General features: G+C 47.0%; 1 protein-coding gene across 1 annotated transcript; it reads right to left on the bottom strand.

Annotated features, from left to right (window-relative positions):
* Positions 1-3,428: 3,428 nt before the first annotated feature.
* On the bottom strand, positions 3,429-12,545 carry LOC104567996 (lysosomal dipeptide transporter MFSD1-like). Its single transcript, XM_088522999.1, has 13 exons — positions 12,503-12,545; positions 12,283-12,383; positions 10,851-10,975; positions 10,688-10,743; positions 9,802-9,945; positions 9,481-9,639; positions 8,391-8,506; positions 7,417-7,517; positions 5,364-5,475; positions 4,730-4,867; positions 4,324-4,463; positions 4,054-4,165; positions 3,429-3,779 (listed from the first exon to the last, which is right to left on the bottom strand). Exons 1-13 carry the CDS (start codon positions 12,522-12,524, stop codon positions 3,663-3,665), a joined length of 1,443 nt encoding a protein of 480 aa, XP_088379125.1. The 5' UTR covers positions 12,525-12,545; the 3' UTR covers positions 3,429-3,662.
* Between the last annotated feature and the right edge of the window lie 1,289 nt (positions 12,546-13,834).

Raw genomic sequence — 13,834 nt, 5'->3', positions numbered from 1 at the left:
GGATCTCCTATTTAAGAAATTATATCCCCACTTTTCACGACACTTCTAGCAAGTGCATATACTTTTGTGCCAACCATCTTAGGCAACAGGGCAGAGGTAACCACAACTCCAGCAGGTCAGCTGTGTACAGGGGAGAGCGATTCTAGGCTTCACTGCTGCTTAGTCCCCGACTTTGCCACTGTGCTTATCCAGTACAAGGCCGCGCTGTTCTGAGAACAGACCAGCTGCAAGGTGGTGTCGTCCCTCCTGATCCCTGTAAACCCGATTAGCCCGGATCAGCGCACGGTCCCACTGCTAAGGCTGATGCTCCTGTGCAGCACCTTTTTCTCAAGCAAGTGCTTGTTAGATCACTGCGTAATGCACGATGAACAGGAGATTTTGCCACAGTAATGAGGAAGGTCTGTCTGTTTTCAGTAAACTGTATGAAAATTTTTTGATTTCTGAATTACTTGTAGAGGTTGATCAGAGTTGGAATATCTGAAGTTTATTCTTGCAACTTGTCTAATGGGAGAAGCTTGTCTTAATACAGGATTGTATGGACACAATTCTTTACAAACTAAATAACTGCTATTGTGAATTTCCTATTAATTCCAAGATGACCGAATAATTCTTGCAGTTGCTTGTATGTAATCTCACAGGGGTGCAGAGAAGTCTGAGTATCCAGGTTATCTGTCCAATATTTTATGCTATGGAGGAGAATTTGACTGTGCTACCTCTCTGTGAAGGTATGTGGGGTGCTCACTCACATCTTCAGAGCTGTGCTGCAGCCATCTGGCCACCCAGCATTTCATTCCCTTGATGTGTCTCTTAATGAATTGTGCTTGAGGCTCTGATGAAATTCTGTATCTATTTATTTATTTATTTATTTATTTATTTATTTATGGGGTAAATTTTATCCTCTCGAGTCCAACTTTCCTTTTCTTTCAGTTGCAACCCTTCATCTTGCAAACATGCTTTAACACAGAGCTGTTTATTGCAAGCAGAGTGGTCTAGCTGAACTAAGATCTCAATGCAGTGCCTGTTTCTTCATAACGTTGATGGCTTTTCTTGCACGATTTCTGTAAACACATGCTGTACTGTATAAAAGCACTTAACATATTTCTGGGGAGCATAGACCAGAACAAAACAACAAATGCACCTTAGTGCAAACTGCCTGAATCCTAGCACAATGTGCCTGAACCTGAGTTCCCTTTCAGCTGTCACAGAGTTTGTATTTCAAGAGTTGTTTCTCACTATGCCTCATACAGCAGAAAGTTGTGCCAAAATGTGGCAGCAAAAGTGCTCCCTGCTTCCAGGGGTGCCTGAGGCTCGGGAGAGGGTGACTCCATTACCCATATAAATGATCAGGGTGGCACCATGGAAATTACACTGTGACTAACTGATTGCTGCTCTCCATTTCTTTCGGCACTCTCCTTCATGAATGTCACCCTTTAATCTTTCTGGCAAGCTCAGCTGGGGGAACTGCGCGATGACTTTCTCGAAAGTCTGTCTCTCAGCAGTGAGCATTAGCACCCCAGAAGCAGCTGGTAAACAAGAACCAGGAGGACAGGAAAAGTGCAGGTAGCTTTCTTGTCAGCAGTGCAGAGTGAGTAATGAATGAAAAAAGTAGTTAAAAGGGAGCAACAGGAAGTCCTTGATATTGCTTAATAGAGATTATTAGGTGCTGTTACAGGAAACTTTATTCTCTACCTCCTCATTGCAGTTATGTATGTCAGCTTCAAGGTTTATTAGCGTGACCTTTAAGACATGAGCAGCCTTGCAGGAGCAACTCTCCCCTGTAAGAGGCTCTAACTGCTCTTTCAATCAGCCTAACCCAAAAAGGGTCTTAGAGCTCGAGGCTTGAGGACCACTCCAATTTCCCCATCTTTAGAGTATACAAAAGGGTTTATAAAACATGTGCCTTCATCTTTGCACAGATATTGACAAAAGACTTTGTAGTCAAAATAAGTTGTATCTGTTACAGGTGTGTGTCCATATGATAAAAATGCAGGAAACCTCATAGGGAAACCTAGGAAGTTTCCAGGGCTGGAGTACCAGGAGCACTGTGAAACAGCAGCAGGTTTAAGGGTGCTCTATCACACACTAAAGTTTCTTATAAGAGGGAATTAAATCATGGGATGGTAAATGAGGAAGAGCAGGGTTGGGGTTTCTCCACAAAGCACAAAATACAGGGTTTCTAGGGGCAATCCTGGCACAGGAACAACCCCTGTGAGGGCAGCTGTAGCAGCATGGAGCTGCTCTGCAAACTCATGAAGCAGAGGACCCCCTGCCAGTGAGGCTGGCTCCAGTAGTAGGCATTGCTTTTAAAACAGATAATGGTGATATTTGGCGCACACAAGCAACACAGCTGGAATTTTTCTAGGAAGGGAAAAAAAAAAAAAAAACACCAGGCTAACATACCAGCCTAGTGAAAACACCAGGGGTGGGTGGCAGGTGTAAATGCTACAAGCTTGCATGAAGTTTTAAACAGTAGCAGGTGGTTTCTCTAGCTGCATCACATTGAAAGGTCAAGTACTTATCTAGTGCTGTTTAATCAGTGAATAAGCACCTCTATGGCACCTGCTATTTGACTTCTCCCCCCACCCCCAAGTTTCAGCTGCATTTGAATCCTTAAGATAAATCCTTTAATTGTCTGTCCTAGGAAATGGATTCACTATATGAACAACTTGCTTAAAATAACTTAGTTAAAAGCAAAGTTCTCTACAAGAGAAGGTTTGTCTTCTTTCATAACCACTAAAGCCACATGGATGCTGCCAGTACCTACCTTTTAATATAAATGCTAGTAAACTGAAAGCATCTTGAACAGAGCTTTTCTTTCTCTTTGAAATTTATAATTTACTGCTTGTACTTGGCTACATTAAAGTTTACTTCATTCTAAATCATCCTTTATGCTTTTGTAAACACTTTGGGAGATGGCATAGCAGAAAGGCTCAGTAAAACAAGCTTTAGCATTCATGACTTAAGACTAACTTGGTTTAAAACACCATTGGAGATGAAAACTTCACCTGCTTTTGAGAGCAAATGAAGATGTGCCTTCCAGAAGCATTTCTAATAAGGTAATTAGCAATTAAGATATGCCTATATGTGTAAAAGCTGATAGTTTGAGTAACTTAGTCTCACACTCCTGCCTGAATGATAGTGATGGTGTTAATTTTATGCATATCTAATTTGGAAGAGAAGAGTGATGATCCAGGGCAATTACTGGACCAGGAGTCTATGGAAGAGAGAGCTGCTGCTGTGCAGGATGGAGTCTGGAGGCTGAGGAACAGCAGCAGTCCAGCCAGGTGCCCCTCATGGCGGGGAGTTTAATGCAAGATTGAAAAAGGGTTAAAGAAACTATCTAACAGCTTATGAACAAGCTTCTGCTGGGCTCATTTGACTTACTGGAGTGTAGCTCCTGAAAAGCATTTCCTGCAGGTTTCTGTATGTGGCAGAGAACACCAAGAACGGTGCCTCAGCCCTGTTCCACTTGTGTTGCAGACACAAAGAACCGAAAACACTCCCTTTGTGCAGACAGCTCCCTTCACAGATCTTAATGGATGACAGAACGAGGTTTCTCTTTAAGAATGTTTAGAATGCACAAGCTAAAAATTCCCTTTCAAGTAGAAATGATCAATAATACTGTGTCTGGCAACCATCCCTGTTCTTGCAGTGCAGCAGGTTCATCCGCTGGAGCCTTCGTTCCTGGTGTCATCCTCAAGGAGCGGTGCCGTATCTGCTCCCTGCCTCTCCTCCTGCTCCACGGGTGCTCCCTTCCGCGTCCGGTTCAGCGTCCCGCCCTGGAGGGGGACAGACACAGTGAGTGACTGAAAGGACACTGCTTCTCCTGCCCACGTACATCACTGCACCTTCTCCCACAACACTACAGCTGCCCAGAGCCTGGTACTAGGAGGGACGAGCACACACTGCATCAGTATTTTAGCAGATACTTTATGCAGTCTTATTTTTGTGGTGGGAGAATTAATTATAAACACATCTAACAGCCATGACATCAATCAAATCAAGTCAGGAAAACTTCACATAAGGTTGTTTTTCACCTTTTGTCACACTTACCTGCTTCTTGTCCACCACATTGAGGCTAACGGAAGCAACAATACATGCAATAGTGTTGGCCAACATAAAGATCATCATCTGCTGCCAGCGCCACAGTGGGATCTTTAATTCACTAAAAAATAATTAAATAAAAAAATAATAGTTACTTCATGATCCTTTAGACATTACTTGCAGCTTCAGATTGCAAAGAGACTGTTTACAGTTCACAGCTCTCCTCTGCAGCACCATGAATGGTCTCTGCTTTGACAAAAAGCAAGAGAAGCCTCTCACCTGGACTTCGTCCCTAGAATGTGTCCAACAATGAGGTTGGAAAGGCCAACTCCAACCATCTGCACGGAAGTTGCAAGTCCCATTGCAGTCCCTAGTGTTGCTTGGGGCACCACAAGTGGTATGGATGGCCACATACTGGCCTGGGAGGGGTAACAGAGGCAGGAATTAGCTCAAGCCTAGTGTAAAGATATGAGATAGTCATCAGTTTTAAAAAGTAATTATTCCCACTAAATAAACACCCACGCCTTCCCCTAGAACAGCCTGCTGTTTGTCCGCCTCAGCCTAGCTGAAGGTTCTTGCCCCTTTCCAAGCCTTTTCCAGCAGCTTAAGGTAATAAATGTCAGTCAGCCTGCAAAAAGGGCCCAGACATGAACCACAACTAGAGCAGGGTGGGTTGTGAACTTACAGCAGCAAAAGAGTAAGTAACCCCCAACCAGATGGTAGCCACTAGTGGGGGGACGAATGTGAACGCCAGGAGAGCAAAGACTGGCAGAGTAAGCACAGCACAGCCAACAGCAAAGATGCCTCTCAGTCCAACATAGTCCTGTGGAAGGAAACGGAGAGAGGCCTATTACAAGGGACCCTGGCATTCCCACAGGAAAGACACAGTTGTATCCTTGCAGTTATGGAGATAAGGAGATGCAGAGTTGGGACAAAACAGAGACTGATCAGGTGCAAGTTGTCCTCTCCTATCCACCCACCAAGCTTATCCCGATCCCTTTCTATACCAGGCTCAGACTTCTGACAAAATACAGCTATTTCCCCAGGTTTAGGACCATGTTGTTTGCAACCAGAGCAGAGTTAGGGAATGGAAGGGAAGAGGTTACCTTAATATCTTGTAATTCAGACAGAAGAGCATTGTGCAGGTTGCAAGAAATTACAGACCTGCTTGTTTGGCAACAAGAGGCGAAATTCTGGGTATAGGGTTGATAACAAAGACATTTTGGGAAAAAAAAAATCTCAAACGCAAATAGTTTTCAGCAAGTGAGCTCTTGCACTTCGGTGTGTGGCTACTCATGATTAATTGCACGGATACTCACAATTAATATGCCAACTGCTGCAGAGAGAACAAGGGAGCTGTCGTACACTGCCCCAGCGATATAAGCGGCTGCCTGTTGACTGTAGCCAGAATATTTATCCTGGATAAACTTGCTAAAAATAAAATGAAGGGGGAAAAAGTTACATAATTAGGATTCTTGGTCTGGTTACTTTGGCAGAAAATAAGTCGGAGCACAAAAATGAACAAGGGAGGGTTTTGAAGAAGATGACTTGCAAACAAGTTCAGTTGGTTTGTAGGTCCAGTCATTTGTTTTCTGGTTTGTTTTTGTTTGCTTTTTAATTGGTGCTCATCATAGAGAAGTTGTCAGCTTAAACAAACACTTTCAAGACTCCTTTGCAAGTTTAGAGTAAAACTGCAGGTTAAAATTGAGCATATGTGCAATTACATCAGCACCGCTCCCAAGCAGAACTGCAACTGCCCAGCCCAAACACGCAGGCTGATTTTTGTGTGTGTGTGTGTGTGTGTGTACGTGAGTTTCTCTTTGAAGAGGCAGAAAGCTTTCTCAATAGTGGAGTGAGAATGCTGAGAAGCAAGAAAATATTTAGAAATGTCAGATACATTTAAATAATCCATCAGAGAAGATCAACAGTTAATTCTAACAGTTGTTAAGAGTACCAGGAACTCTCTCTCCCTTTTGCTCTTTGGCACCTTTAAGAAGACCTGGTTCTAAAGCAGAAAACAAACTTAACTTTGTTCTCATTGTCAGGATGTTAGCCTTCCTCCTTCATTTGTGATGCACAAAAACAAGCTAAGAACTTACTCAGATTCTTTATGGAATTTACAGTCACAACTCAACAGCTTTGAGAGGCTGGTTTATTTAGAAATCTTGTATCTATTTAAACTTAGCTTGGTTATTTACATAGTTACTAATTGTATTATTAATACTAAGCTTTTATAGTTTGTGCTGTCACCAAAGTAGGAGACAAAATCACATTCCCTGAAGATTTATTCTAATAGATTTATTCTAATAGACAATTCACCGGATATCAGTGGCCGTAGCACCGTAATTTTTCCCACTGGAAAGCAGTATGGCAGCACTTGCCAGAAAAGACATTAAAAACATGGTTCTTGATGCATGGATTTTTGCTTGCCAACAGAACACATACAGAATTGCAGTATTTGGGTTTTTGTGCGATCGAAAAGCACTACTTCCAGCTGAAAGGACAAGGCAGCTCGCAGACAGCCCGTCTCATTGAGGCCTTGATGATCCTTACCATTTTTCATGTTTTTAAGAGCCTACCTGCTTGTTTGTTAGAAACACTTCTTCATTCCAGACTTCTGCGTGACTTCCTATACATCACTAATGAAATGCTCCCCCCAAAATATCATGTTTTCCTCTGTGACTTTTGCTAGTATCTATAGTATACATAAAAATCCACAATCATTATGTGCTAGGAGCTGCATCATCCACGTTTTACAGACACAGAAAGGCAAAAATGACAGTTTATGGCCAAGCCAGGCCCAGAAGCAGCAGTCCTGATTCACGCAAGTTGCTGCTCCATCTCAAGCAAAAGCAGCTGAACAAATGAAGGCTGCAGGGTTTGCACTGAGGTGCAGGGGGTTCCTCACTCAGAAACCCAGGCTGATGCAAGCTTAGCATTGGTCTCCAAGGCAGAGCTGCATGGTGCCTGTGAAACTAAAGCTCCATCATCTCTAAAGGCTGCCACTTTGCTGGATTTTTGCAAAAAGGAAATGTCTGCAGGCTTTAAAAAAAAAAAAAAAAGAAAAAAAAAGAAAAAGAATAAAGAGTTTCCTCTCCTATCCAATCTTTCTGTTTCCCCTTTAGCAATTTTCACAGCTTGAAATATTGGATACAGCTTTTTGAGATACTTCTGCTTTGCTTTAAAAGTCTTGTTTATCTTGGATCATCTTTGAAAGGAAAAAGAGGTCAAAGAGTCTTGATTGATAGTCTTTAAATGAGCATTAAAGACAAGTTTCGTGTTTCATGAGCAGAAAGAGCAAGCTGAAAATCAAGAGTTGCAAGGCTCATGGGCTGAAATCCATGAGAGGGACGACGGCCATAGGGCCAGTACCTGGCATCCGCCACGAAGGGGAAGACCCCGTTGTAGAAGAACATGATGGTGAGGACCAGGAGCCAGTAGCGGAGGGGAAGGCGACGGACGTCCTGGACGCGCTGCAAAGACAAGATGCACCCTCACTCAGCAGGAAAGGGGCTGCACTGTCACACAGACGTCCCCTCCTGAACACTAGCGAAGGTCATAAAAGGCTTAGGAGGGAACAGCACATAACAGGGGATGAAAAGGCTGCTTGTGCACCTCTAAGAGAAATTTGGCATCTGCTGTGACTCCCTTTTGTAATGCTATTCAGTCAAACAAAACAAAATAATAAAAACTCTTTATATTTTTAAAGGTTATGGCTGCAAGATACTATTCTGAGCAGGCTCTACTCAGAACCTACTGCAAATTCCTATGCAAAATACAGGGAAAAGACAGTAAAACTGCAGCCACAATACTGGGATACAGAAATCACTGAGAACTGTCATGAGGAGGAAGCTGTCTATTAGATTTTGGTACTATAAGAATTGCAACTGGTGATGCTTATTCCTCCACTGGGGAATGCCAGCCAACAGGGATGGAAGATAAGGTCTGGCAGGGGGGTCATCTAGTACTGAACCCAACAGCTATTTTCTGTCTCAGCTCTGTGAACTGGCAAGCAGTTCCACAGAGGCTAGTACCCAGTTTTACGCATAAACAAATCCTCACTTGAGCCACCTACAGTCAAGTACTAAGTGGCTCAAAAAAGTAACATCATGAGAGTGCCAAGTCAGCTCTCTGAAAAGCCAGAAATACAGGCACTGTAAACAAAAAATAATTTCCTGCTGGCTTGCAGATGCAATATCCTCGGACTTGAAGAACAGCTATGCAAGATGTCACAAAGCACCATTAGTGCCCTCCTGCAGCCCTGACCAGCTCTTGTTCTCATTTCATGGTCACCCACCTCAGCTATTCAAAGACCAAGGGGGCAAAGCCGTCCGTGCGCCACGTACCACTTTCTTGGATTCTTGCTGGATGACCCCATCCAAGCCAAGCTGCTTCATGCCCACTTTATCTAGCACACTGACTGCAATGGCTGAAAGGAAGCCAAGCACACAGAGCAGGGTACCTGGAAAACACACAGCAGGTCGGGGAAATTCCTCAGGCTGGAGGGAGCTGAAGGACAGAAGCAACTGCACTCAAGGTGCAGAAAACTCTGTGACTCACCTTCCTGGCTTCTCCTAATGTTAACAGTGAATAGGGGAACTATTTGCCTCGTAACAGCTCTCAGGCACAGTCCTCGAGCTCTCTGGCCACTAAATTCTACTGCCCTTCATCAGTCACCACTATCCTGCCTTAAAGGTGTTTACTTATCCGGCGTTTTAGCTTCATTTGCTTAAAAAAAAAAAAAAAAGAAGTCCACAAGACTTGCATCCGGGTGCAGGGTTCCCATGCTTAAAATCCCAGGCCGATGCAAAGTCCAAAAACTCCTAAAATCATCCCGAAAGGGATGTCACAAGGCAGGTCTCCCTAACACCACCGCTCCCTGCTTTCTGAAACACCAGACAATCTAAGTGCTGCCACTTAGCTGCTCTGTGACCCTGGATCATCCCTGCCACTAGGGATGGTTCCCATCTCACTGCACAGGAGGCAGGACAGATGCCCAAGCCTTGGAAAACTTCAAAACAGATTCATAGGAGAAACTTGTAATGCAGATTCTGCTTCCCACAGTAATTTAAACCTACATCTTAGATGTATGTAAAACATCCACCTCCCTATGTAAAATAACTTATGCTGAGACCAATATAAAGACTACTTCAGGAGCCAGTGGCTTTGCCAGAAGCTGGCAAAATACAGAAGAACAAGTGCATTATATTCTTCTCTCATTTCAATCTCTTGTTTCCATTCAGTCAATGGGAGTAAACCTACACTGAGCACTGATTATCCATGACTGCAGATGTTAAAACATTACAGAGATGCCACAAACACAGCTGCAGTGCAAACACCACAGCTTTAGTGAGGATTTTCAGGCAGCAATGCAGAAACTAAACAGTTTAGTGTCAGGCCTAGAGGACAGAAAGCCAAAGACCCAGAGGAACTCACCGCCCCAGAGCGTCCACTGTATTCCAAAGCGTGTCTCAAACTGCTGGGTGAAGAAGAAGTTGAGGACACTTCCAAGACGGGAGAAGGAGAGGGTCAGTCCAAAGGCCAGTGCCAGCTCCTTCCCTTTGAACCAGAAGGCTGTGATACGATTCTGCACAACTTGGAGAAGACAAAAAAATCCCTCTTGAACAGACAGACCTAGTCAGGAGCGTTACACTGTAGGGGTGAACAGAGCTGCTCAGGCTAGAGGCATCTAGGAGGCAAAATACGGATATGTCATGACTCTCTGGTGAAGCCTAAAGAAAATATGAAATTCCTTACTAGTAAGCGATCCATTTCCAGAGCCGAAGAGCAGTCTCCCTGTCAGCATCAATGGCAGGAGATATGGTGAGCCCTTGAAATGAGAGCCCAGCGCAAAGATCGATGATCCCAGCACAGTGAGAAGGGAGAAAACAAAGACACCAACTAGGGAGAAACAAAGAGAAAAGGAAAAAAAAAAAAAAAAAGCAAACCTCAACAGACGTGCTGAAAATCAAGACAAAGGCATTTTTTGACTATAAATAAATAAATAAATAAATCAGCCTCAAAATAGGAGCTAAACCTGAGAGCTTCCATCAACTTACATGTTGTTTTTAATTTTGTAAGAAATTTGTGGGAATATTTAAAATGACTAATATACTACTAAGGCAGAGGCAGAAGAGAAAGGAAGGACTCCACAGTTGCAATTCCTACCCCGAGCTCCACTATGGACCGTGGCCTGGAGCAAACCTTTTCTCTGCCTCCGCCTCATCTCTAAGAGGCGACCTGTGAACAGAGCCCAGCTGCATTTGTGAGGATTGCACGGCCCGAGAGACGACTCCACACGCCAGAGCAGACGCCAGGGCAGGGAGCACGATGCTATCAGCCTGTCCCATCCAAAGCAGGCAACACTGTCCCATCTGTGCCAGAGGAAAGCAAGTTTACTGCCCCACTGTGTAAATTCAGATGTCAGCAGTAAAAGGATGAAAAGGCCTCAGTTGCCAAATCTACTAAAATCTACAGAGCAAATCTACTAAACCCCTGGTCCCCGCCACACAAAGCTGCAGCTCCTCTCCCACTCCCACAAGATCTCACTCAAAGGGAACCTTTGGTCATTCCTTGGCACTGACAGAACAGCTTGAAACACCACTCCAGTAGGAGAGTAAATTAATTGGTCCTCAGAACTTACAGCGATTTCCCAGTTTATCGATCAGGAATCCAGCCAGAATCACCACTACTGCATTTCTAGAAGCAAACAAGAACAGAAACATTTGGGGCTGGGTTCAAGTGAAAAACAACCAGCCCCCTCACACACACACACACACAGACAAAGTAGGAGAAAAGTGACTTACGTCCAAGCGTAGATGGCATAGAGCAAGTTGTACTGTGCAGGTGTCATTCCTAGGCCCTCGACGCAATCCAACGTGCTGTTTTGTCCAGTGCTGTTCTGATGGGTTCCATTGGGGCAGGTCAAATTCTGCAAAATGAGTCCAAGAATCCCTGTTAGAAAGCGGACAGGAAAACGCAAGTGTTCCCAGGTCCCCTTTAAAGATGAAGGAAGTTCTTTCTCACTGGATTGTTATTTCTCAGTTCCTATTTGCATGATCAGGAATTAGAGGACTTGTCCTTTCTCCCTGGACAACATCCTTAACACCCGAGAAATGCCTGACCAGCGATACCTCTTCTCTGTCCTTCACTGTGGCAGTTGCTGCAGGAGCTCAGCACTTTCCTACATACATCAGAAAGGCCAAGAATAAACCATGAGATTTATTTGATTTGTCATCTTCTTGGCTCCAGTTTAGCTTGCTCCAATTCCTCATGACATACTATAAAGTTTTAAGCAGCACATAAATGTAGCATATAAGAACACTCCATTTTAGTTCACAACCATAAAGCTTTTGCTGGGCAGTAGGAAATGGGTAGCCCTGGCATGATTTAGAGAGGTTGGTCTGCTCTTGAAAAGAAACATCTCCTCAGCTTTACAGGGTATGATTGGAAAAGGAAAAGCTAGATCTTCCAGCTGCTAGAGATCTACCCCTCCTAGCAGATGAGTGCTAGACTTTCCACACCAACTCCCCGGAGTCAATAATATATATTTTACATATCACCTCTCCTTTACTCTGTAAATAAGTGATTGACTATTCTTCAACAGTCCTATAGAAGCTGTGGAGGAACAAGGAATAAATACTGGCCTAATTTCTTCCTTTTTAACCCAGTACTTGTAAAGCAATGACAAACTGCACTCAATTTAGCCTGAAGTCCACTGTCTGAAGAGTTACGGATTAACCATATCTTTAAAAAACTGCTAACATTTTCCTGAGCCTGTCATTCCTGGTTGGAGAGTAGAAACAGCAGAGGGGATATCAGCTTGACCCTGAAGAAGAGCATATCTCAGTGCCTGTGCACACTGCTCGTGTTTACCCTACACATCCCAAGGGACCGCACGTGATGCCGTGGCACCCTATGCGTCCCTAGGAATGGCACATGATGCCGTGGCACCCTGCGCAGCCCCAGGGACGGCGCGTGATGCCGTGGCACCCTGCGCAGCCCCAAGCACCGTGCATGATGCTGTGGCACCGCGCTGCCTTTGGAGAGGCAGCGCACGGGAGCTGCGGTGCCCGTGCACGGTGCCGGGAGGCCTGCAGACCCCGAGGGTCTCTTCCGCCCTCCATCGCGCCCAGACCTTCGGGCTCGTTGGGCTGAGCACGATGGCTCCTGGCACCTTGCCGAGGGCTGAAGACCCCCCCGCACTAGCACCGCGCTGCTACTCGGGGCCGCACTCACCCCTTGGAACTGGTCCTGCAGCACGCCCGGGATGTCGAAGCAGAAGTAGGAGCCGAAGGTGAGGAGGCAGTTGAAGAGCAGCACCGAGAAGCGGTAGGCGGCTGCGGGGCACAGGGAACGGGCTCCGTCACTGCCCCCCAGCCGCGGCACCGCCTCACACCGGGGGCCGCTGCGCCGCCGCGCCCGACCGCAGGGCCCGGTCCCCCCCGGCGGCGCTCACCGCTCTCCGCCGCCACCGCCATGTCCCAGCGCCGCCTCCCCCGGGGCCGCCTCGCGCCCGGAGCGGGCCCCGCCCCGCGGCCGCCGCTGCCCGGGCGCCCCCTGCCGGCCCCTCGGCCGCGGGGCCGCCCTGCGGGCGGGGGCGGCTGCGGCCGCCATCGCGGCGGGGCGGCGGCGCTGCGGGCCGCGCCTCGGCGAGGCGGGAAGCGGGAGCGCGTCCCCCCCGCCGCCTCCGCGCTGAGGCGAAGAGCGGGCGCCGCCCGCGAGCCGCCCGGCTGCAGCCCCGCGCTCCCGGCCCCGCCGCCTCGGGGCGGCTCCCTGCACCCCGCGAGTCACCGCCGTGTCCGGCAAGGGAAAGGCCGGGCCTGGCCTTCACCTCCGGCTCCGAGGTGAGCCTCCGCCTCCAGGTCCACCTCCGAGCGGAGCCCCGGGAGAGGTTAAAAACACACGTGTAAAGACGAAAACATCCAGCGAGTGAAACAGCTTTATGGAGGACAAGATTTCAGCGCAGTCCCTTCGTGCGGCACCGATCCGCTGGCAGGCGGCTTCTCCGGGGAAGCCCTCAGGCGCCAGAGCTGCCCGTGGCCGCGCGTTTCCTCGCGCGCGCCCGCAGGAGCCCCTTGTGCCTCACGGTCTGGGCGGCCACGGGCATCCACACGATGCCCGTCACCAGGAACATGAGGCCGATGGAGAGGCACACCGGGCCCAGGGCGTGCGGGCCGGCGGCGCGCCGGGCGAAGTGGAGCGCGCCCATGACGGCGCTGCCCACCACGAGCAGCCCCCCGACCACGAGCAGCGTGGCCGGCCGGCTGTAGTAGCACCAGGGGCTCTCTGTGCCCCACGCGGGATCTGCCTCACGGATCTCCAGCCCCACAGGAGACGGGAAATCGGGATTTGCCTCGTGGATCTCCAGTCGCACAGGAGACGGGAAATCAGAGCGAGGTGAAGCCGCTTCCTCAGCAGGGGCTGTCTCTGTTACAGACATTATCCCTCAAAAGGTGCTCTTAAATACCCCAAAGGGAGGTCCTGTGAAAGGAAACAAAGAACAAAACAGAAATACCCCACGCTATTGATTTCCTTTGGTAATAAATTACTCTTCACTTTGGAACGGGCAGTAACAAACCCATAAAGACTTTTTTATCTCAAAAATAATCACTTTTAGGACCTAAAGCCCATTCTGCCATTCCCCAATTATTTTGTTAATCTTACAGCTTTTAAAGTTTAAACGTAGCTTCAGTAAAAGACCCGTTATGATGTGTTTCTATTCCTGCCTTGCATTAGGGAACCAAGTAACTATCTGACTTCAGACCTCTCAAAAGCCCTGGGGAAGGAA

Source organism: Tinamus guttatus, unplaced genomic scaffold (genome assembly GCF_059628265.1).
Source record: "Tinamus guttatus ecotype Peru unplaced genomic scaffold, ASM5962826v1 Tinamus_guttatus_pri_ptg000172l, whole genome shotgun sequence".
NCBI lineage: Eukaryota > Metazoa > Chordata > Aves > Tinamiformes > Tinamidae > Tinamus > Tinamus guttatus.
The sequence above is the reverse complement of the archived record's forward strand: the minus strand, read 5'-3'. Positions and strand labels throughout refer to the sequence as shown.

Coding starts and splice junctions, on each gene's coding strand:
- LOC104567996 (XM_088522999.1), bottom strand. CDS start 12,524: ATGGCGGTGGCGGCGGAGAGCG. Junction 8,507..9,480: donor ACAGTGGACGCTCTGGGGCG/GTGAGTTCCTCT, acceptor TGTGTTTTCCAG/GTACCCTGCTCTGTGTGCTT. Junction 4,868..5,363: donor CAGCAGTTGGCATATTAATT/GTGAGTATCCGT, acceptor TTCCTTCCACAG/GACTATGTTGGACTGAGAGG.